This window comes from Nycticebus coucang, chromosome 14 (assembly GCF_027406575.1).
Source record: "Nycticebus coucang isolate mNycCou1 chromosome 14, mNycCou1.pri, whole genome shotgun sequence".
Taxonomy (NCBI): Eukaryota; Metazoa; Chordata; class Mammalia; order Primates; family Lorisidae; genus Nycticebus; species Nycticebus coucang.
This window is the reverse complement of record NC_069793.1, coordinates 29,604,583-29,629,416: the sequence shown is the minus strand read 5'-3', so window position 1 is coordinate 29,629,416 and position 24,834 is coordinate 29,604,583. Positions and strand designations below refer to the sequence as shown.

The window sequence follows — 24,834 nt, the reverse complement described above, 5'->3', positions numbered from 1 at the left end:
CCTAGGCATTTTCAATGGTCTGTATGAAACGTAAGGAAATGCAAATGGCTATATACATGGAAACGCACAGTTGTGACCTTTCTTGATTACTCATTGCAGGAGACCACGACTCATCCATGGACTCCAGCCAGGGCGGCCATACCACTCATGGATCTGAATCAGATGGTGAGTTTGGAACCACTTGAGTCATTCATAGTCATAATCATCGAACCTGGTTATTATTAATGAAGTTTGAGTCAGTGTCTCTAGAGAAGTGGTTCTCAAACTTTCTTAGCATACACTACAATTACAGGGATGGGCTCAGCCCTTAAGGTTTCTGATTCAGCAGGTCTGGGGTAGAGCCTAAGTGTTTGCATGTCTAATATGTCCCCCTGGGAGGGGTGATATTACTGGGCAGGGACTACTCTTTGAAAACTACTGTGCTGGAGAAAAGTCTTGCATCTGAAAGATTCAGAAAGACTTCAGCAATTGAACGTTGCTGTTATACCAGCATGGATTTTGGAATAAGAATGGTCTTGAGTTTGATCCCGCTCCACATATTAACTGGGCAAGATGCTTAAAGGGTCTGAGACAAAATTTCCTCACTAATAAACTTGGACTAATAATAAGGGTTGGAGGGCATTGTTTTAAAATCTAAATGATAAAAAAACTAAATGATAGGATACGTGTAAAGCATTTAGCATAATCCCACACACAATATGAGAGCTAGCATTTATTGAGAGTTTACCATGCACTGGAGGCATTGTTCTAAATACTTCATCTGTATTAGGTTGGACCACATGAAACTGCCATTTCTATAGGTCAAGAACAGTCAGTATCAGCAAATTCATAGACTTCATCTCATATTAACTCATTCAGTTATCCTACAAACACCGTGACTTATGTAAGTACTATCATTATCCCCATATTACAGATTAAGACACTAACGCTCACAAAGGGTAAGTAGCTTGGCAGAGTTGGTGTGACCAGTGAGCACTGGAGGCAGGTTTCAGGCCTGGGGGTCTCATATTGCTTCTTATGATCACAGTCTGGATAAAGAATTCCATAACCACCATAATCACTGCCAAGTATGCATTGTTAAATAGACTCCTGTTTACCGTGACTCAGAGCATACCCCTGTAAACATTACTCCAGGCAGCAAAAATCTGACATGAGACAGATTTGCTAATGACCTCTAATTCTGGGACTATTGAAAGTTCTCCCTGGGCATTGCAAACCCAGATGACCACATGCAAACCAATGAATCCACATACATTATTAATTGTATTATATCCCATTTTAATGTCAGAATTGGAGTCAGGTTTTTTATCAGTCTTAAATCACATTTAAAGCAAGTGTGATAATGGATATTTACGTGATGACTTTGAGAATAACCTTTTACGTAGGCGCTCTAGGAGATAGGCATTCACTCAAGATGCCTCTGATATAAAGACAAGAGTCTCAGGTTCACAGGGGACGTGGGCAGGGCACTTGCCCTTTCTCAGCCTCAGTTTTCTTACCAGTAAAAAGGAAATCAGATCACCTGCCTCGGTTGCCTCGGTTGCCTCTGAGAGTTCTTGTAGGGAACACAGGATACCAGGAATATGAAAGTATTTTGGAAATGGTAAGCAGTTACTACTAAAAATCATGCTCTATAAAACTAAGAAACCCCAGCTATGCCAAGGTGGTTCTTGAACCATCAGCACAGATATCACCTAGGAGCTTGTTGCAAATGCATAATCCCTGGCCAACCCAAACCTACTGAATCAGGGTCAGCAATTCAACCAGACTCACCCTCATCCAGGACCCCTGTGGTTTGTATGCACATTAAAAATTGAGAAGCTCAGGGCAGTGCCTGTGGCTCAAAGGAGTAGGGCATTGGCCCCATATGCCGGAGGAGCTGGGTTCAAACCCAGCCCCGGACAAAAAAAAAACAAACAAACAAACAAAAAAAATTTGAGAAGCTCTGTCCTGGCCTGCTTTTCTCACAGTTGAAGCCATTGAATGATGCTGTGCACACGTCTCAGATGGGATTTCATTTCTCAACTTGAATACCAAGTGCCCGTCTGTTTGGGAAACTTGTTTTGGCCAGACCTACTGGGGCTGGATTTGTCGATGTCTGGGGCTCAAAGCAAGGCGTACTGTCTCTCGTCCATCCTCTTAGGCTTTTGCTTCAAGTGAGAATTAGGTTGGTGGGAACTGGTCTCTTTTGTTTGGCTCCTGTGCAGATATCTATTGTTCAAACAGGAGGTTACATCTTGTTGTTCACACACCCAGATCTTTCCTTGCTGGGAGCACTGTTTTTGGAAGATCAAAATAAAGAGGTTCTGATCCATTAATGGCTTCTCTTTCAAATGTCAAAGGCTGCTGTGAGTCAGAAAAGAGGCCAGCAGAGTGACTATCCTGCTTAGGTGGCTTTCAGGTGACCAAAGACCTCCAGTTTAGTTGTTCCATGTCTTGTGTAGATGAAAATCTGCCAACCACAAGAACACTGGAAGATGGGTAGGGTAAGTGCCTTGCACTCCTTTGGAGCCTTGGGAAATTAAAGGCTGCTATCAAACCATAATGGGCCAGACGTCTGGTAAGAACTTGCTTTGCTCCCTTTTGAATTATAACAAAACATCAGATTGTATAAACAAGAGTCATCCTATCCCCAAATAACCACTGTAACCAAGATGTCAGTGTTCACAATTTAAAGGTTGACTCCCTAAGGAAAGCTTTCACCATCTTCATTTACTAATTTGCTAAACAGACATCCCTGAAACTTGTTTCCCCTTGGTGGCCTTCAGGATTCTGCAGTAGGTTCAAATTAAGTAGGGGAAAAAAGTTCATTTGAATGGGACACCTTCAAATTTTGTTTTGAAGCAATGGAAAACAATTTTTAAAAATTCTTGATGCTTTGAGTCTTTTCACAGGATGTCATAGAATTTTTCTTGTAAAGCGTGATGCCACCCTCATTTTAAGGAGTCTCTTGTTCTGACTTGTAGGTTCTCTGTCTTTGGATCCCTCCTTCCAGTTTAAGGTTTTTTGTTCATTTCCTTATTTTGTTTTTAGCAGTAGAAAATATCACTTCTTCCGTCAAGGTGTGTTTCAGTAATATTTTATCAAGGACTTTCATAGGGTGGTTTTTCATAGACAGGAAGGGCTACTGCCCCTCCCCCACACCCACCCTATTTTTTTTAGTGTGTCTGTTGGCTTCCATGATGGTATTAGATGGCATTTTCAGATTTACTTGGGGTTTTGTGGATCACAAGCATTCCCTATGGGACTTGTTAAAGTGAAGATTCTGATTTGGTAGATGTGAGAGAAGGCCTGAGATTCCATATTCTTAGCACTCTCCCAAGAGATATCTATACTATATGGCTGGTCCAGGGACCACACTTTGAGTAGCAAGGTCTTACGTTGAAAATAGAAGATGACACATGGCTACCATTATCATGAACTTCTTTAAACCTCTGTTAAAACAACAACCTCTGTGGATTCTATGACTTTCCCTATCTTATGAGTAAGAATGACCAAGACTTGGAGAGGGTAAGTTGACCCAGGATACATGGCTGGCCAGCAAGAGACAGATATAGAACTTGAATCCAGGGCTGTCCAGCTCTAGAGCCTGAAGTCTTCAGCACTGCCCAGTACAGCATCCTGCTGAGAATTCTCCTGTTCCTGACATTACAAACCTTAGCCTTCATCCGATTGGACAGTTTTGGGGGGGATGTCATTCATGTAACACTTCATAAATATCTGTAGCTTTAATCTATGAATAGCCTCACAGTGATTCAGAATGTGGCGAGCAGGCCTGTGTCCAGCTGTGTAAAGAACTCACGCTTCAGCATTCCAGACATGAGCTGAGAGATACTGTTGTTTCTCCCTTTAGGACACTTCACTGGAAGTCAAGAAGGTGGAGCAAACACAACTTCGGGTCCTATCAGGAAACCCCAAATTCCAGGTGAGTTTTCAACTGGGTAGCAGAAAAAGATGCTTAAAGCAGGTTTCTTGGAATGTCCAGGGAAAAAAGAAGAGACCCATTCAAAACCACATTCTCTGAAATGCCCAACTTTTGAACCTGATTTCTCCTTTTTGCAAGTTAAAGGATGGATGAGAGTACTACAGCCCTTTGGTAATAAAAGATGGAATATTCTGTTCTTCCAGGGTCCTTAGACTGGTCAAGCTCATATATTCAGACTTGTCCCAAAGAAGTGTTAGGTATCAAAGCTTCTTTCCCACGTGAGTTAACCCCCTGAGGGCCTCCATGTCATACCCAGGTTCTTCCTATCCCAAACCCGCTTCCCCCTTATCTCTGCAGTCAGGGTGCAGCATGTAATTTTCTTCTCATGTTGCAGACAGGGTGGAGCTTCAGGGCCTGTTCGTGTTGGGTAGAGTAAGAACATCCTTCTGATCCCCAAGCCATGTTTTTATCAGGGATCTGTCTACTGATGTAGATGGAAGAAACTCTTCCAGGAAAGTGTTACTCGTGCAGTGAGAGAGCTGAGACACTCAGCTTTCCCAAGCATCAAGAGTTAAGGCATTTGATGAAAATTCTTTACTTGCCTTGAGGTCTAATTTGAGCATTTGTAAAAGGGAAATTACAAAAAAAAAAGTGTTCTCCTAAGGTTATAAATTATCTTTCCAATTCTCCCTTCTTCAGGGGTCTCCAGAGTGAGCCTCCCCTGGGGAAAGGGAAGGATGTGTTGTGGTCTTGCCGCTTTGCCACAGCTGGTATGAGCACAGCTGAAGGCAGAGCACGTGGGAAGAGGGGTGGCTGTGTAGGAGGACGGGGAGGGGAAGCAAGAAGACTGAGATGTCATCAGGTGGCAGCTTTCTTCCAAGTTCTGGTGAGAGTGCACATGCGGGACACCCCAGGGCCTGATACCAGTCAGGGTGCACAGAGGTGGGGGTGGGGAAAGCAAGGGTACCCTGTTGCCAGCCTCCCCACTCCCAACTCTAAACCAGATGCAGGTGAAGCTAAGGTAATGCCAAGCAGTAAATCAGAGGAAAACCAACACTTCCAAAGAGAAGTGGACAATGAGTAACTTGTCCTCTTTCTACTTTCTCAAGCCCCAATTCATTGCACAGATGTATAACCCACTTTGCAGATGAATTTATTTGAGTTGTCAAGTCATATTTGCATCTTATTAGAGAACCCTGATTTGAAAACATGTGCATAATATTTTATTAGTCCACAACTGATACATAATTATTGAAGATATTTTAGAAAGTGCAACTAATGCAAAAGGATGAAAATATAAATCATTTGTTATCTATCTCACCATCCAGAAATGCCAGGGTTACTATGTTTTATTATATGTCTTTCTGGTCATTCTTCAATGTAATTTAAACACAAAAATGTGAGTCATACAAGCTCTTCAGTAAACATACCCTACTGGTTGACTATAGTGGTGCATGTCATTAAATACATAATTTTTTTAAAAATGTGTGGTAGTACATAATACATGTCACCTAATTTATTTAACCAATTCTTCACTTTTGAATATTAGGCTATTTTCAACTTTTACTATTGTAAGTAGCCAAGTAATAAACATCTTTATAGCCAATTCTGAAGTCTTATAAATTCACGGAGGTGTAACAGCTAGATCAAAAGCATGAATATTTGGAAGGCTATTATCTAGTGTTGCCAAATGACCCTCCAAAGAGCAAGTTGACTTTCCTTCCCCCTCCCTTTGCTCCACTCACTAGGATGTGGCTTCCATCTTTGTTTCTAATAAAACGTAAGCTGGGTGCTCTTGTATAGGAAAAGAATGTTTCTTTCCAAAGAAGCATACTTTCCTTTAATCTACTTAATAATATTGCACCAAAGGCATCTACAAGTCTGAACGAGTCATTCTACACATCCTTGGAAACATGTTTCTCTTAGGGGAACTTGAAAATCCTGACTGGTGACAAAAGATTAAAGCCACAAGCCTGCTAGACAAACATGTATAGCCAAATTGCTCTTTCAGAATTATCTGCCTGTTGGCTGGGCCTACTGGTGGGACCCTTCTGCAGTGTGGTTTGTGTTTCTTGTTTGGACCAGGTCAATTTATAAAGTGCATTTTTATTTTAATGAAGTAAAATTCTGAAGCTTGTATGTGTCCTTTGGTTTACTCCAGAATGGCTGATCATTTTGGCTTCCCTCTTGGCCCTGGCTTTGATCCTGGCAGTTTGCATCGCTGTCAACAGTCGAAGAAGGTAAGGGGACGTCCCTCAGGATTCCACCTGTGAAAGAGCACCACGTAAATATAGGCTTCCTATTGCTGCTCAGCATGTAGCCCCTGGAACCAGCAGCCTGGGCACCCTGGAATCTTGTTAGAAACAGAATCTCAGACCCAACCCCAGACCTCCTGTGTGAGTCTGCATTCTGACAAGATTCCAGGAATTCATGTGCAGGATATAGTTTAAGAACCTCTTATCTGTCCCTTTAGTTAGAGAGAGGACACATCACTCATTTTTCTGACCACCACTTTTAAGTAGTGATTGAATCTTTTGTGGCTTTTAATTTTTTCAGAGGCAAACTTCATGGAGAGTTATCTGATAAAAGTCACGAAATATCTCACCAGGAAGGCATACAAAAGTATATACTCATTCCCTGATTCAGTAAACAAATATTAGGCACACTCACAACACACAAAATGTGTAAAGATTTAGGGATTGGTCATCCCCTGTAGCCTCTCTGAGGCCCATGGACCCTTAAGAACCTTATCCAAAGCAGGCGTTGGTTTTGTATTTTTGTTTGTTGTTTCGTATGACATTATTTTCTATTTCCTGGAAGCTGTGGTTGAAAGGGTTCAGGTTATAGACTAGAAGAGCTTCCTAACAGTAAGGTCTATGAAACAAGGAAGAGCTTTTTTTTAATTTTTAAAAGGAAAGTCTGGATGAGGACAGGCAATTTCTAGAACCAGCATGTGGGCTGTTTTCATATCTTTAAAAGCTACTTTCTCTCCTTGCATCAACCAAGGCCTATTGTTTTGGGGGTTATTTACCATATTATTTATATAATATATATGATATTATGTATATATTATATATACATGGTACATATCTGGTTTAGCCATGACTAGATTTTAGAAATAACACTTCCTAAAGTGAAATGAAGAAAAACAATAATTCTAGTAACAGGGAAAACGAACTTTAACAGAGGTACTACAAAAGTAGTCTAAATTTCCTGTTCCTAATGCTTTAAAGATACATTATTTTCCCCTGAGCATATGCGTAGGAACAAGAAACCTTTGGAATGCCCCTGAGATTGCTTCTTTTTAGCAATCTTGTAAGGTAAAAGAATATTATTTCCGAGGCAGGCTCCCTGTACTGACCCAAGATTGCCGGCCAGAGAATGGCCTTTGGTGTGGGAGAAAACATAAAGAGAATTATAGAGTCTTTCTTACTGACTTTAGGAAAGCATCAAATGGCTCATTTCAACACCAGGCACAGCCCATGAAGCCTGTCTCATGATCTGAGAAAATCAGATAATGCTGTTTTACACTGGTACGAGTTAATAAAATATTAAAATCAAATAGCTGTGCTGCTGTCTATAGGTTTGAAGACATAATAAAACAAAGACGTTCATGATAGCTGATTATTTAAGGAACAAAAACAAGGAGCAAAAATCTAAAAGACTTCCTAACGGCTCCTATGAGTAAATGGAAAGAGAGCCTTCTGTAGATGAATTTAAGTCATGTGACATGGGGGAGTCCTCACAAAGAGTCTTTATACTTTCCCTAGGCTTCCTTGTTTTCCCTTGGATTACTTTTGTTCAATTAAATATGAATTTCCCATTGTTTGGAGCCAGCCCTTTTGTTCCAGGCCCCACTTTCGCTCACATACACAATCCATAAGCTTTGCACATGTCACCATAGAAACGCTGGCCCAGATGCTGTCGACACAGGGGAGACTGCAGAGAAGCATCTCAGCTGTCCCCACGAGCAGCTGGAGCCCAGGCATTGTGGTTGGGTGGCCCCCATGTCCCTCCCTGCATTCTCAACAGCAGAGAAGGGGCCTTCTTTCTACCCTCTCCCTCCTCCCAAGACCAGCAGTCACCCTAGCAACACACAAACAGAGACACACAGGACCCAGCACAGTGAGGATCTCACCGAGAAAGTAGCTACTTGGACGCCATAAATTACTATGTCCTGATTTGATAACTGAAAACAGATTTGCCATGTAGCCAAAGGGTGGTGAACGGCTGCACGGGCCCCTTCTCGTGTACGAAAGCTGACAACAACCATTTCTAATCTTCTTAAGAGGCTGGAGCCTTTCTGCTTTGGGCATTACATTGAAGAGAGATAGAGAATCCTATTTTAATCAAGGAAAATTGGATTGAAAAAGGGGCTTCTGACAGGGATTCATTGATTCAGCAAACACATTTCGGTGGCTCCTGGGACCCTGTGGACCCACAAGGAGCAAGGGAAGATCAAACATGAGAAGGGCACCATGCTCCATGCATTCCCTAAAATAATCTTGTGGGTTCAGGGGCAGCACTGGCCTGTTGAGTTTTAGTCGGCTGATATTTACTGAGAACATTCTCTGTGCCAGGCATTGTTATATGAATGACGGTTAAAAGACCAAAGGGGAAAAGCATTAGTCACTGAAGTTGACGTACAGGGATCGGTTAAGGACTCCCATGATGGAGTGATCTGTGAGTCACGTTGTCTCAAAGATGCTGGTGTAGGGGGTTCTATTATCTCTGTACCTTTTTCCACTCCTGCTATAATTCACAACAGCTTTCTTTGTGTTCTTCCTGTCACCTGAATCCTTGAATGACAGCTTTCTAGTGGAAACATACTTTATTCACTGTCCTTGAGAGTAAACAATTGTTGCAGGTGTCAGTAGGGTTGATAGATATTGAATGAGGCCCAGGGGAATAAGCCTTTGCCTTAAAGAATCTATCCAATTTGTCTGAAGAGGAGAAAAAATATGAGGACTTCCCCAGAGAAGGCTTTATGATTTAGAATGTTTCTATGCTGATTGTGCAGAAAAGACATTCACCAGCCTTCACTTTCATGGGAATAAATCATCTTTTCTGTAAGCACCAGCAGGTGGTCACTGTACTCTGCTTGGTAGGTCCCCTCTGTAAATCTCCATGATTGAGAGATGTCTTCCTTCTCCTATGCTATAGCCTAGCTCACCCCACCTTGCCCTGCTGTCTACCTGAACTTTCTGTGATGATGGAAATGTCCTGTACCTGCATCTGCACTATTCAATACGTAGTCACTAGCTACTTGTGACTAGTGAGCACTTGACCTGTTGCTAGTATGATCAAAGTGATTTTTTTAATTTTATTTAGTTTAAATGTAAATAGCCACGTGTAGCTAATGGCTACTGTATTGGGCAGCATTGCTCTAAAACAATGCAAAATAAATCCATAAATAGGATTGCCAAGTAGAAGAGACAGGAGATCAGTTGTTAAGTAATGCACCTGAGTCTTCTGAGATGCATTCCACTGTGTCCGGAAAGTATGCTGCCTGGTTTCTAAATCCCTCTCAGAGGGCCCACCTCTTTGGTGAGATCCCAGGCTGGTTCTTTCCGTATCGCCAGGTGGTTGCAAGCTCAGCTAATGCCTGAGATTGAAGGCAAGAGGAGATTTAAAGGTACCCTGTTTCCCCGAAAATAAGACAGTGTCTTATTCTAAGGTGTGCTCCCAAAGATGCACTAGGTCTTATTTTCAGGGGACGTCTTATCGTTCCTCTAAGTAGGTCTTATTTTCAGAGGATGTCTTATTTTCAGGGAAACGGGGTAGTTTGCAATTCACTGAGGATCTCTGATCTTTGGAGTCAGAACACTCACGTTGCAATCCTGGCAGTGCCATCACTATCAGTGTGGCTTTCGAAAAAATACCCTGGGCTTCTTGGACTCAGTGTCTGGTTTACACAGTGAAGAGGCTGGGCTGGTTGATCTCTGGGGCGCCTTCAGCTCTCGTCTTCCTTCTTGAATTCCTACAACTAAGGAGAATGAAAGAATTAGAATGTGTCTTTTAAACGTACTTGTTAGGTGTGTAGAGAACAAAATATAGCACTGAGTTATTTCCGAGACTCCGCCGACCCACCCGGAAGACTCAAATAATAGTGACACATAAATCTAAAGGGAAATGGAGGGACCCAGAGGCCAAGCATAATATTCCCATGTTCTCCAGGTTGAATGATTATCTTTTTTCAAAATCAGCTTCGTTTATATGAATATCATTAATCTCCCTGCCATGCCCACGCACAGACATATTTTTATGCTCATAAATCACATTTCATTTCACCTCTCAAGTATCCATTGGGCAGGCAAATGGAAATTACTTTAATTAGACAACTTTCCTCCCAAGAACACATAATCCCATCTGAGACTTTGAAATAATGTAACCCACATTCTATCTTCAACTTTCGAGTCATCTTTATCGTGAATATAACAACATAGGTGTAGGTAGCCAGAAGAAACAAACAAAATCCATTTCTTGGGGATCTCGTTACCTTAAACAATTAACAGCCAGTACTTCTTGAACACTTACTGAGTTCCGGATACTGTTCTAAGAGATTTTGCACACCCTTAGTTTTGTTACCCAATTTTATTCGTAAGAGCAACAACAGCTATAATAAAAGACTCATTTGCTGAGGGTCAGGCCTTGTTTCAAGGGCTCTGCATCATCCTGTGATACTCGCACTCTTAATATTAACAGCTTGATGTGACAGTTTCAAAACTGAGGCTCAGAGAGGTTAAGTGAGCTGTCCCAGGTCACACAGCAATAAGGTCTCAAAACCAGGCCTTCCAAAGACCCTACCCCCAACCATGTACCCTGCTGTCTATGTGATCTCCATCCATATTCCCAGTCTCCATGAATCTGTTTCATGGTTCAAGCGTCCTTCTCCCCACCCCTTCATGAAGCCTCATGCCAAGGAGACAGGATATACTTCTTGTTGAGGAGGTATAATTTTTATTTCCCCAAACAAGAGATTAAAGTTTATGGCCTTGGCAGTTTTACAAGGAATGGCCCATGGTCATGAATAATAGAAGCTTTGTCTCTGCTGCTCCAAATACCCAGTGGTGAAGTGAACAATTCTGACCTCACACTGTTTCCGAATCTCCAGATGGTTGGCAGCACTGACAGAGCCAGGCAGAGCCTGTACTGTGGATCATAAAGGCCTAGATTTGAATATTGACTCTGTCAGTCTTACTCCCTGTGTGGAACTGAGGCTCTCTGGGCCTCAGTTTCCACTGCTGTGTAATGGGATAGTAGCTTCTTTGTGGGGTTATTCTAAGAATTACAGGAAATGACTTGTGAAATATCTGGCAACCCAGAGGTGTTCAGTAAATGCTAGCTCACTTCCCTTCCTCCCCATCTCGCTTGTAGTTGTGAAAGTGTGCAACTTTGTTTCCATTAAGCAGAAGCTGATTGCCTGTATATGTAGCAGTGATGTGTTACAGGAAAGAGGAAGCATTTCATCAGGCTGGGTGGGGTGAGGCCATGGACAGGACCCAGGGACAAGATGAAAGTCATGCTCTTCTATAGAAACTTTCTGCATTTAAATTTTAAGTAATATTTGAGAAACCTTAAAGTAACAGTGAATAGCTTGTGTTACGTTGTTAAACTTCCTATGTGATTAACGAATGTTAGGGAAACATCAATATGACCTTACAAGTCTCAGTATTTGCAATAATAACACTAGCAAGGCCAACAAAGTGTTGATGAGAAGAGGAAGTAACAGGACTTTCTTAAATACACAAATCAGGATGATTTACGATCATCCGGGTGGTTTATCTAAGTCTGCAGAGACTGCTCCAGTGCTTAAAAGAGGCGATTTCCATTGTGCAGTATGGTGGCAGGAGAACTAGAACTTGGCGGATGGGCAGACTGGGGCTTGAGTCCTCTCTTCTTATTTTCTGAGTAACATGGGGAGCAAGTTACTGAATTCTCTGATTCGTAAACCTTCTTCACCTATAATCCGGGAATAAGTATAGCACTGGCTACTCAGAGTTATGGGTGTGGATTCTCAAACTTGACTGTGTATCAGAAGCTCCCTGAGGGATTGTTAAAGCCCAGACCCTGGGCCCCAGCCAGAGAGTTTTCTGATTCAATAAGGGAAAGGAAGGGGGGATAATTTGCATTTCTAATGAGTTCCCGGATGGTGCTTTTGCTTTTGGCTGCAGGGACCTCACCTTGAGAAGTGCTGGTTGGTAGGAGTCAGTAAGGTAAAGAAAGCGCCCACGACAGAGTGTGGCACATACTAAGATCATCAGTAAACCCTAGCGATGATCGTGGTGACGCCTCCCAAGGACGATGACCATCATGATGATGACTGTGTCATTGCACTTTTCTCATACAATTTTCTAAAAATTACTAGGTGTGGACAGAAGAAGAAGCTGGTGATCAACAACGGCAATGGAACTATGGAGGACAGAAAGCCAAGCGGACTCAACGGAGAAGCCAGCAAGTCTCAGGAAATGGTGCATCTGGTGAACAAGGAGCCATCGGAGACCCCAGACCAGTTTATGACAGCTGATGAGACACGGAACCTGCAGAATGTGGACATGAAGATTGGGATGTAACACCCACACTGTTATCTTGAAAGCAAACATTTGGAGTCATGTATTACAGGGAACTGGGACACTTATCAGATGCAATGTGCTACTGATTGTTTCATTGGGAATCTTTTTTTTTTGTAAGGATAAAATTGTCTATTCCTTTTTGTTTTTCGTGTTTTGTGTTTTGAAGTCAGGTCCAATTTCTAAAAACAGCATTGCTTTCTGAAATTAGGGCCCAATTCATTACCCATGACTGTTCCAGTTCCCACCTAGAGGCCTTTCCTCCCCTGGGTCTGCTAAGGATGGCTTCTAATAAAATCCACAAATACGTCTTCCTGATCCCCAACCTTCCCCCAGTCCTACTCCCAGGTAGCTGCTATCAGCTAAGGACAGTCCCCAGGGCTAAGAGGGATTGCTCCCCGGGAGGAAATCTGATTGGATCTGTATTGCCTCTCCAGCAGCCCAATCCCTGGACATTACTTTCCGGTGGGATAGGGGGCTGGGGTGTACTGGTTACACACCCCCTTCTACCAACACCCCTGGAAATTTTTCTGAGCTTCTGGGAGACACCCAAAGGGTGAAGCTATTTATCTGTAGTAAGCTATTTATCTGTGGTTTTTTTTTTTTTTTTGAAACATTAAACCCTGGAGGTCCTTTCATCAGTATGATTTTTTAAAAGTTACTTTGTCAGAGGCATAAAAGGGTTCAAACTGATTCTTAATAAACATCTGCACCTCTTCCATCTTAACTTTTGTGCTGTGATCCTTCACTTTCTAACCCAGCAAGGTCTGGGTCTGTAGAGCTCACCAAGAAGATCTGAAAGTGGGAAGAGGATGCTGAAGTCTTCCTCTCAGAGCTTCTCAGCCCCCACTCTGACCCACTCAGCCAGATCTCATGGGAGGTCAAGGAAGGCAGCACTGTTTGATTTCAGAGACGGGCCAAAGGCTTTCTGTGCTGTGGAGTCAGAACTGTGAGCAGAGGAGTCGCAGCCACTTTCTTGGTTTAATGGCCTCCTCCCCTCTCTTGAGAAGGGCTTGGAACAGTCACATTAGATTTGCATGACCTGTCATTGTGGGGTCCCATGTCATAGATGCTGACCCTACTAATGATTTAATGCAGAAGTGCCTTTTGTCAGCTGATAATTAAAGGAGAAGCCAATAGAAATGAAGGAGCATAGTCAGTGGACAACTGATTGAATGGCTTGGGGTGGGGAGACGCAGTGTACATCCTATCTGACGATTGTTGGGCTGTGTGTATATATCCTTTAACAAGCAGTTGCTATTCAGAATGAGTTAAGTGCCTGGGAGTCCTTCCAAAGGGCTTCCCACCATTGGAATCGTATCATCAGATAGACAAGCTTATGGCCAAGCAGGAGAGAGATGGCGTGATCCTCTGACCTTATATGTTCCCCCACTTGGCAATTCTTTGTGGCATTTATTCATCATGGATGAATAGTGTCCCATTGGTCCTGGAACTTCCAAAGGCTGCTTGGAATAGAAGCCATTGAATCTGTGAAGTAAGGGTTCATCTAAAATGGGACTCTCTTAGGCTCCCGTAAAAAGTCATTTGTTACCTAAACTTACAGGATTACCAGAAATGTTTCTCAGACCACAAAGCAAAAAGAAGAAAAACTCTGACCTAATCAAGGTTGGGTTTATAGGCTCGGTGCCCGTAGCACAGTGGTTACGGTGCCGGCCACATGTACCAAGGCTGGCGGGTTTGAACCCAGCCCAGGCCAGCTAAACAACAGTGACAACTGCAACAAAAAAATAGCTGGGTGTTGTGACGGGTGCCTGTAGTCTCAGCTACTTGGGAGGCTGAGGCAAGAGAATCACTTAAGCCCAAGAGTTTGAGGTTGCTGTGAGCTGTGACGCCAAGGCACTCTTACCAAGGGCAACATAGTGAGACTCTGTCTCAAAAAAAAAAAAAGGTTGGGTTTATACAAAGAGTTCATCTGAAGGATATCTTTAAAGCAGAGATACCAGCTTTCTACACTCATTCCCAACCTCTGCCCTCTCTTTCCCCTCCCTCCAACCCTACCCTGTGATCTTGCAAAACCTCCTTTCTCTTCCTCTGTGAATATCATAGGCTGTTTCATATTCAGCTGTCTGGTTTTCTTTATATTTTCTTTTCAAGTTGAAAGAAATAGACATTAGGCCACTCTATGTTGTTACTTTCACTAGTGTTAAATTGCCTCTTATTTTCCCAGAGCTTGACTGGGTCTGCCGCAAACCCAGACAAGTTCACTCAGGCTCCTTAACCCAAGTGTATCATGCCAGTATGGGACCAGAGTCAAGTGTGTGTACTAGGCTCTACCTGTGCCCCAGATTCTGCTTGGAGCCATGGGTGGTCATACAAGGCTCTCACAGCTAGGGATGGTTTTCTACTTCTTCTAGACTTTCCCAACAAATAGGCTAGAATAAGAGATTATTTTCAGTGTTATTTTGGAATTAAATATCACCTTTCATTTTATTGTTGTTGTAGTCTCCCACTTGGATAGACCTCTGTGTTCTCAACGTAGAAATAAGGGAGGTCTAGATCTTCCATTCCTTGGCCACCATAGAGAGCTGTCCAAGTCTTCGTACTAACCTGAAATATTGCCTGAAGTCCATGGAATAAAATGTCTCCTCACACATACCCCTACCTACATAATAGCCATAATTCTGGAAGCACAACTTGACTATGTGTCATTCCTACTAGTGACTGGCCAGGTGACCTGGGCTAATTCATGAAACTGGGTCTTGTTTATAAAAATAAGGGGACAACGTTTAATTATTTTGCAAAGCAACTGAGAGCTTAAGATGTAATTTTCCTGGCAATTATAAATCTTTCATCTCTTGAGAGCTTCCCTTAAATTTAGCTCTGAGTAAAATGAGGTAAAAGACACCTTCAAATCCATACATCTAGCGTAACAGAATGGGTTTTTCCAGTAGAACCTTTCAAAAACTTCTACATTGAGATCCATAACACCAAGAATCAATTTTATAGCCAACATTGATGGAATGCTATTATAGCAGAGGAATAGAAGGAAGGAAACATTCAACTTCCCTGGAAAAGTAAAATATAGGTAAGAACGAGAATACTATGGGCCATTCACCTTTATGTCATAGAGATGTCTTTTTCCAAATCATTTGTGTTGATTTTTCAAAGAATAGCTCATTGTTCATGTGTGTACTTTATAATGACCATTGTTATTGCTACTTTGATTTTACAGAGCACACCCTTCCTATGGTTTTTGTATATTTATTGATGGAACAATAATAATGAGGAAAGCATACGTATATTGCTCAGTTGAAAGCACTTATTGGAAAACATTAAAAGGCCAACATTAAAAGACTAAAGGAAATGGACTCAGGAGTGTCTAATTTAAGGGGATGGGAGTGTGACAGGGGCAGAACTGTGATTATCTAGGTGGGTGATTTAGAATCACAAAGTCAAAGGTTTCAGAGGTAATTGACGCTCACACTTATTTTACTTTTTCTAAAAGGAAAAATCACATAGGTTTCCATCACTTCAGAGTATTCTTTTGAAGAAAGATTTTTCCATGGGAGGTATGTGGTCCACATTTTTCAACTAAATGAGATATTGTGAAGTGTTTTCTAAAAGCCAAGAATTTCTCCTGACCTTCCAGTTAGAGAGGACAGGGAATTCACTCACCTCCATTTTGTCATTTACATCTCTGAAAGCACAATGAAGTGGTATTCCCAAAAGGAATAAAACAGAGTTGAAGAACATAGGAAGAGAAACAATAGCAACAAAAAATTGAAGCTGAAGAGTGAAGGGTAATAGGTAACTTACTAAACACATGTGGGAAAGTGGTCCTAAGTCAGCCTTGGTGAAAGTAGAGAGGCACCCATACTGGCAGAACCACCAGAAGGCTCATCAGCTTACTCGGGAAGTGCTAGAGAAGATGAGGCTAAAACTTGGATAGAATTGAAGTCTATTTAAGAAGCAGTTAGGGCTTCAGGCCACCTTCCTTACTCTATGTAGCAGAATACTGTTCTGTCCCAACTCAGCAAAAGTCTAGGAGTGTACGCTCTAGAGAGGGCAATATGATGTACACAGCTGACATTATACCGTGACACTATACTGAAACACTATACCCCAAAACTGAAACCATGCATAAAGAATATTGAGACTCCCTACCCTTCTCGCCCCAACTTGGCTCCCATAATGCTGGCCAACAGACATATATTCTGCTGGCTTCAGGCAGAAGCTCAGTCGTTCTGGGGAATCTCATAAGCCTGAGAGAAAACCCTACAGATACTAACATGGTAGTTCTCCAAGGAGACGAGCCAACATAGCAATGTACAGTGAATATCTCTTCTCAAACACCACCAGACACACAAGACTCAGTCAGCTTTCTGTGTCTCACTCTCACACAGGCACCATAGCCAAGTAGCAGGAAGAAGAAGTATCAATATTAAAGGGGAGGACTAAAGCACATGGGGAAAAAAACAACTTGACAGAAAATAATAAAACTTCAGAGAGAGGAATTCTTTCTAAGATCAGTAATAGCTTCTGTAAGATAAAAGGAGATAATGTATGTATGAAGTAAAAACACAATGCTAGGACAAAGAGGAATGTACAGAGATCACCTAAAAAAGGCACTTTTAAAAATCTAAATATGAGGCTCGGCACTTATGGCTCAAGGGGCTAAGGCACCAGCCTCATACACCTGAGCAGGTGGGTTCAATTCCAGCCTGGGCCCGCCAAACAACAATGACGACTGCAACCAACAAAATAGCTGGGCATTGTGGCAGGAGTCTGTAATCCCAGCTACTTGGGAGGCAGAGGCAGGAGACTCGCTTGAGCCCAGGAGTTGGAGGTTGCTGTGAGCTGTGATGCCACAGCTCTCTACCCAGGGTGACAGCTTCATGCTCTGTCTCAAAAAAAAAAATCTAAATATGAAGTCACACATTCAAAAGTAAACAGACAGTTTGGAAGAAAAAGCTGAAGAAATACCCCGGGAAATAGAGCAAAAACAAAGACATGGAAACAGAGGGGAATACATTATAAAGACTGAGACCCACTACAGTAAATTTAACATGCAAATATTGCAGATGTGGGCAGTGCCCGTAGCTCAGTGGGTAGGGCACCGGCCACATACACTGGGCTGGCGGGTTCGAACCCAGCCTGGGCCTGCTAAAAAAACACTGACAATGACAACAAAAAGTATATCCAGGCATTGTGGCAGATGCCTGTAGTCCCACTAGTTGGGAGCCTAAGGCAAGAGAATCACTTAAGCCCAAAAGTCTGAAGTTGCTGTGAGCTGTGATGCCATGGCACTCTACCCAGGGTGATATATAGCTTGACACTCTGTATGAAAAAAAAAGAAAAGAAAAGAAACAAATATTGCAGATGGCACACACCAAACAACAAAAAAATAAATAGGAAGAAATCATCCAAGAAACAAATCAAGAAATTTTTCCCCAATTTAAGAACATGAATATCTTGCTAAGGGACAAGTGTGTGCTTAGTACAATAGATGAAAACAGACTTACACTAATATACATTATCTTAAAAGCTCATAATATTTGGGGAAAGAGATGATCCTATAGGATTTTAGAAAGGAAAAATGGGTATTATACAGAAGATCAAGAGTCAAAATAGAATCAGACTTCTCAACAGCCACTTTAGAATTCTGAGGGAATTGTTCCAAGGTAGAATTCTAACTTAGCTAAACCACAAATTAAGTGTAAGGATATAACAAAAACATTTTAGGTATTTATCGTGTCCAAACCTATTCACATATTCTCAGACAATTCCCAAAGGATGTTCTCCATCAAAACAAGGGAGTTATCAAGAAAGGGGAAGGCAAGGTCCCAATCCAAGATGGCGGCCAAGTAACAGCTTCCCTGTAACAGGGCATGGTGAGTCTGGGGAGTAAAACTCCGGGCATCTCTGGCTGGTGGGATCTGCATATAATCATCCCTTTGAGGATACAGGGAGTCAGCAAGGGACTTCTGGACCCCAAGAGGAGGACAAAAACAGTGGAAAACTGGGAAGTGGTTGCGTATGTTCGATCAACCTAATCCCGCCGGCAGCTGTAAGTACAAGCAGCATTGAGACTGCAAACCGGAAAGGCCTTACCTGTCAAATGTTTTGGTGTTTTTAGACTTGGCACTCACTTGAACTGCCTTGGAGAGAGCTTGAGCAGGAGTGCAGAGAACGTTGGGCATTGTCTAAGGGCCCCAGACTGAGTGCTGAGCCAGAAGGAGCTAATAGTGTTAGGCTGTGGGCCGCAGGGACCCATTGTGAGAGAACTGCCCTAGCAAGCTCCACCCTCAGGGTCGCAGAGCAAGGATCGGGTGGGAGCTAGTAACCTAGTGACTGAGCAGTCTAAAGGCAGGGACTGAGCTGCCTTACAGCCTTAACCCTCAGGGGCAGAGTGAGACCGGTTTTGGCACATTAGAGATTCGGGCTATTGCCCTCGGTAGAGTGCTGTGGAGTCACAACTCATAGCAACCTCAAACTCCTGGGCTTGGTGCCAACCAGACCTCCATTAGATCTGCGCCGCAACCCCTGACCTGCGATCTGCGCCCGCCAGGCCTCCGCATGCCCTGACCAGGAACTGTGGGAGCCGCCCAACCTTGCATCCTCCCTCCCTGCTTCCACAACCAGAACTCCCTGACTGGGGCAGCCCCAGAGGAACTACACAGAGTTACTCCCTACAAAGATCCAGCAACAATAGAGTGATCCCACTGGGGTCTAATCTTGGAGAGACACCTCTCCAACTCTGAGGTTGGCCACAGGCAATGGTGAAAAACAATCAGGAGGTGAAATCAACAGAAAAACTCAGGCAATATGAATAATCAGAGTAGATCAACTCCCCCAAGGATCAATGGGACAGACACAGCACAAGATCCCATGCACAAACAAATAGCTGAGATGTCAGAAATCGAATTCAGAATCTGGATAGCAAATAAGATTGAATTAGAATACCAAGCAGTAACCCAAAAGATATCTCAAGAATTCAACAAATTCAAAGACCAAATGACCAAAGATTTTGACACATTGAGACAAGAAGTTGCAGCCCTCAAAGATCCGAGAAACCCTGTAGAATCCCTCAGTAACAGCATGGAGCAAGCAGAAGAAAAGACTTCTCAAACTGAAGACAAAGCTTTCGAATACTCCCAAACTCTCAAAGAGGAAGAGAAATGGAGGGCGAAAACAGATCACTCTCTCAGAGAGCTCTGGGATAATTCAAAGAAAACCAATATTTGTCTTATAGGGATCCCCAAAAGTGACGAAGTGGCTTCACAAGGCACAGAGTCTCTTCTCCGTGAGATTATGAAGGAGAACTTTCCAGACATGCCAAGAGATTCCGAAATTCAGATAACAGACAGTTTCAGAACTCCAGCACAACTCAATCCAAATAAGACATCCCCCAGACGCATCATAATCAATTTCACTAAAGTTAATATGAAGGAGAAAATTCTGAAAGCAGCCAGATGAAAGAAAACCATCACCTACAAGGGCAAGAATATTAGAATAACTACAGATCTCTCTGCTGAAACCTTTCAAGCTAGAAGAGGATGGTCATCGACTTTTAATCTCCTAAAACAAAATAATTTTCAACCCAGGATCCTGTACCCAGCTAAACTGAGTTTCATTTATGATGGAGAAATTAAATACTTCAATGACATTCACATGGTGAAGAAATTTGCCATAACTAAACCATCTCTCCAGGATATTCTCAGACCTATCCTCCATAAAGACCAGTGTAATGCTCTACCACAAAAGTACACCCACCCAGAAAATTTTGATCAAATTCCAACTTCCACAGTCGCAAAAGGATTAAAAATGTCTACCAGACTCTCGAAAGTCTTATCAATATTCTCAATTAATGTGAATGGTTTAAATTGTCCTCTAAAGAGGCACAGGTTGGCTGACTGGATACAAAAACTCAAGCCAGATATCTGTTGCATACAAGAATCACATCTTACATTAAAAGACAAATATAGACTCAAGGTGAAGGGATGGTCATCTATACTCCAGGCAAATGGAAAGCAGAAAAAAGCAGGCATTGCAATCCTATTCGCACATGCAATAGGCTTTAAACCAACCAAAACAAGAAAGGATAAGGATGGACACTTCATATTTGTTAAAGGTAATTCTCAATATGATGATATTTCAATTATTAATATTTATGCACCCCACCAGAACACACCTCAATTTATCAGAGAAACTCTAGTAGACATGAGCAACCTGATTTCCTCCAGTTCCATAGTAGTTGGAGATTTTAATACCCCTTTAGCAATGCTGGATAGATCCTCCAAAAAGAAACTAAGCAAAGAAATTTTAGATTTAAACTTAACCATTCAACATTGGGACGTAACAGACATCTACAGAACATTTCATCCCAACAAAACTGAATACACATTCTTCTCATCAGCCCATAGAACATACTCCATAATCGACTACATCCTAGGCCACAAATCTAACCTCAGCAAATTTTAAAAAATAGAAATTATTCCTTGCATCTTTTCAGACCATTATAGAATAAAAGTTGAACTCAATAACAGCAGGAACCTGCATACCCATACAAAAAAATGGAAGCTAAACAACCTTATGCTGAAGGATAGATGGGTTATAGATGAGATTAAGAACGAAATCACCAATTTTTTGGAACAAAACAACAATCAAGACACAAATTACCAGAACCTCTGGGATACTGCAAAGGCAGTCCTAAGAGGGAAACTTATAGCACTGCAAGCCTTCCTCAAAAAAATGGAAAGAGAGGAAGTTAATAACTTAATGAGACATCACAAGCAACTGGAAAAGGAAGAACATTCCAACCCCAAACCCAGCAGAAGAAAAGAAATAACCAAAATCAGAGAAGAATTAAATGAAATTGAAAACAAAAAAATTATACAACAGATCAATAAATCCAAAAGTTGGTTTTTTGAAAAGATCAATAAAATAGATAAACCATTGGCCAACCTAACCAGGAAAAAAAAGAGTAAAATCTCTAATTTCATCAATCAGAAATGGTAATGATGAAATAACAACAGACCCCTCAGAAATTCAAAAAATCCTTAACAAATACAACAAGAAACTCTACTCTCACAAATATGAAAATCTGAAAGAAATTGACCAATACCTGGAGGTACACCACCTACCAAGACTTAGACAGAATGAAGTGGAAATGTTGAACAGGCCTATATCAAGTTCTGAAATAGCATCAAATATACAAAATCTCCCTAAAAAGAAAAGCCCAGGATCAGATGGCTTTATGTCAGAATTCTACCAAACCTTAAAAGAAGAACTAGTACCTATACTACTAAACCTCTTCCAAAATATAGAAAAAGAAGGAATATTACCCAACATATTCTATGAAACAAACATCACCTTGATCCCCAAACCAGGGAAAGACCCAACAAGAAAAGAAAATTATAGACCAATATCACTAATGATATTGATGCTAAAATACTCAATAAGATCCTAACAAACAGAATCCAACAACACATAAAAAAAATTGTACACCACAACCAAGTGGGATTTATCCCAGGGTCTCAAGGCTGGTTCAATATACATATATCTATAAATGTAATTCAGCACATAAACAAACTAAAAAATAAGGACCATATGATTCTTTCAATTGATGCAGAATAAGCTTTTGATAATATCCAGCATCCCTTCATGATCAGAACACTTAAGAAAATTGGTATAGAAGGGACATTTCTTAAACTGATAGAGGCCATCTACAGCAAACCCACAGCCAATATCGTATTGAATGGAGTTAAATTGAAATCATTTCCACTTAGATCGGGAACCAGGCAAGGTTGCCCATTGTCTCCATTGCTCTTTAACACTGTAATGGAAGTTTTAGTCATTGCAATTAGGGAAGAAAAGGTCATCAAGGGTATCCACATAGGGTCAGAAGAGATCAAACTTTCACTCTTCGCAGATGATATGGTTGTATATCTGGAAAACACTGGGGATTCTACTACAAAACTTTCAGAAGTGAAAAGGGAACACAGCAATGTCTCAGGCTACAAAATCAACACCCATAAATCTGTAGCCTTTATATATACCAACAATAACCAAGCCAAAAAAACAGTCAAGGACTCTATTCCTTTCACAGTAGTGCCAAAGAAGATGAAATATTTGGGAGTATACCTAATGAAGGACGTCAAACATCTCTACAAAGATAACTATAAAACTTTAAGAAAAGAAATAGCTGAAATGCTAAAAATGGAAAAACATATCATGCTCATGGCTGGGAAGAATCAACATTGTTAAAATGTCTATACTACCCAAAGAAATATATAATTTTAATGCAATTCCTATTAAAGCTCCATTGTCATATTTTAAAGATCTTGAGAAAATAATACTTCATTTTATATGGAATCAGAAAAATCCTCAGATAGCCAAGACATTACTCAGCAATTAAAACACAGCAGGAGAAATCGCGCTAACAGACCTGAGACTGTAGTATAAATCGATAGTGATCAAAACAGCATGGTATTGGCACAAAAGCAGAAAAGTAGATGTCTGGAACAGAATAGAGAACCAAGAGATGAATCCAGCTACTTACCGTTATTTGATCTTTGACAAGCCAATTAAAAACATCCAGTGGGGAAAAGATTCCCTATTTAACAAATGGTGCTGGGTGAACTGGCTGGCAACCTGTAGAAGATTGAAACTGGACCCACACCTTTCACCATTAACTAAGATAGACTCCTCTCACTGGATAAAAGATTTAAACTTAAGACATGAAACTATAAAAATACTTGAAGAAAGTGCAGGGAAAACTCTTGAAGGAATTGACCTGGGTGAATATTTTATGAGGAGGACTCCCCGGGCAATTGAAGCAGTGTCAAAAATACACTACTGAGACTTCATCAAACTAAAAAGCTTCTGCACAGCCAAAAACATAGTAAGTAAAGCAAGCAGACAGCCCTCAGAATGGGAGAAAATATTTGCAGGTTATACCTCCAATAAAGGTCTAATAACCAGAATCCACAGAGAACTCAAACATATTAGCAAGAAAAGAACACATGATCCCATCTAGGGTGGGAAAAGGACTTGAAGGGACTTGAAGAGAAACTTCTCTAAAGAAGACAGACACACAATCTACAAACACAAGAAAAAAAGCTCATCATCCTTAATCATCAGAGAAATGCAAATCAAAACTACTTTGAGATATCACCTAACCCCAGTAACAGTAGCCCACATAAGAAAATCACAAAACCAGAGATGTTGGCGTGGATGTGGAGAAAAGGGCACACTTCTACAGTGCTGGTGGGAATGCACACTAATATGTTCCTTCTGGAAGGATGTTTAGAGAATACTTAGAGACCTAAAAATAGACCTGCCATTTGATCCTATAATTCGTTTACTAGGTTTATACCCAGAAGACCAAAAATCACAATACAACAAAGACATCTGTACCAGAATGTTTATTGCAGCCCAATTCATAATTGCTAAGTCATGGAAGAAGCCCAAGTGCTCATCGACCCACAAATGGACTAGCAAATTGTGGTACATGTATACTATGGAATATTATGCAGCCTTAAAGAAAGATGGAGACTTTACCTCTTTCCTGTTTACATGGATGGAGCTGGAACATATTCTTCTTAGCAAAGTATCTCAGGAATGGAAGAAAATGTATCCAATGTACTCAGCCCTACTATGAAACTAAATTATAGCTTTCACATGAAGGCTATAACCCAACTATAGCACAAGACTATGAGGAAAGGGCCAAGGAAGGTGAAGGGAGGGGGGAGGTTTGGGTGGAGGAAGGGGTGAGGCCACACCTACGGTGCATCTTAGAATGGGTACAGGAGAAACTTTCTAATGGCAGAATACAAATGTCTACCTACAATAACTAAGAAAATCCCATGAAGGCTATGTTGAACAGTTTGATGAGAATATTTCAGATTGTATATAAAACCAGCACATTGTATCCCTTGATTGCACTAATGTACACAGCTATGATTTAAAAATAAGAGAAAGAAAGACAGGGGAAGACATAAGTTTGAGAAAACAAAGTAAAGAAAATTTCTAATATGATGATAAAGGGGACATTCTGAGAGGGCAGCTGTACAGCAGATCTGGAGAACAAGTGGAGTACTACCTAATAATTGGATCAATGTTTTCCCTTTCACGACCTCTAATTAAAAAGACAATTACGTCCAATTTGGACAATTACATCCAAATTACAACATCCACAAGCAGGTATCTATTTCTTTCTCGCGAGTCTACTAGTTGACTGGATGCTTTTGCTGATCAGGGTAGGGCTGAGTTGAGCATGACTGGACTTATGCATGTGTGTGGTTAACAAGCAGATCTGGTAGAAGCTGTCTGGTTGAGGATGGCACCATGGATTCATCCATGACTGAAACTTCTTCT

General features: G+C 41.4%; 1 protein-coding gene across 8 annotated transcripts in view; it reads left to right on the top strand.

Moving 5' to 3' along the window:
* CD44 (CD44 molecule (Indian blood group)) overlaps nt 1-15,820 on the top strand; it is a 90,004-nt gene extending 74,184 nt beyond the window's left edge. For 7 of the 8 annotated variants that reach the window (XM_053560010.1, XM_053560009.1, XM_053560011.1 and 4 more), the window contains 4 exons: nt 100-165; nt 3,854-3,925; nt 6,087-6,165; nt 12,294-15,820. In XM_053560010.1, coding sequence (XP_053415985.1) covers nt 100-165; nt 3,854-3,925; nt 6,087-6,165; nt 12,294-12,498 — 422 coding nt within the window. In that variant the 3' untranslated portion in view covers nt 12,499-15,820. The remainder of the gene's footprint in view (nt 1-99; nt 166-3,853; nt 3,926-6,086; nt 6,166-12,293) is intronic. The other variant, XM_053560017.1, reaches the window with a different exon arrangement.
* Nucleotides 15,821-24,834: the final 9,014 nt, after the last annotated feature.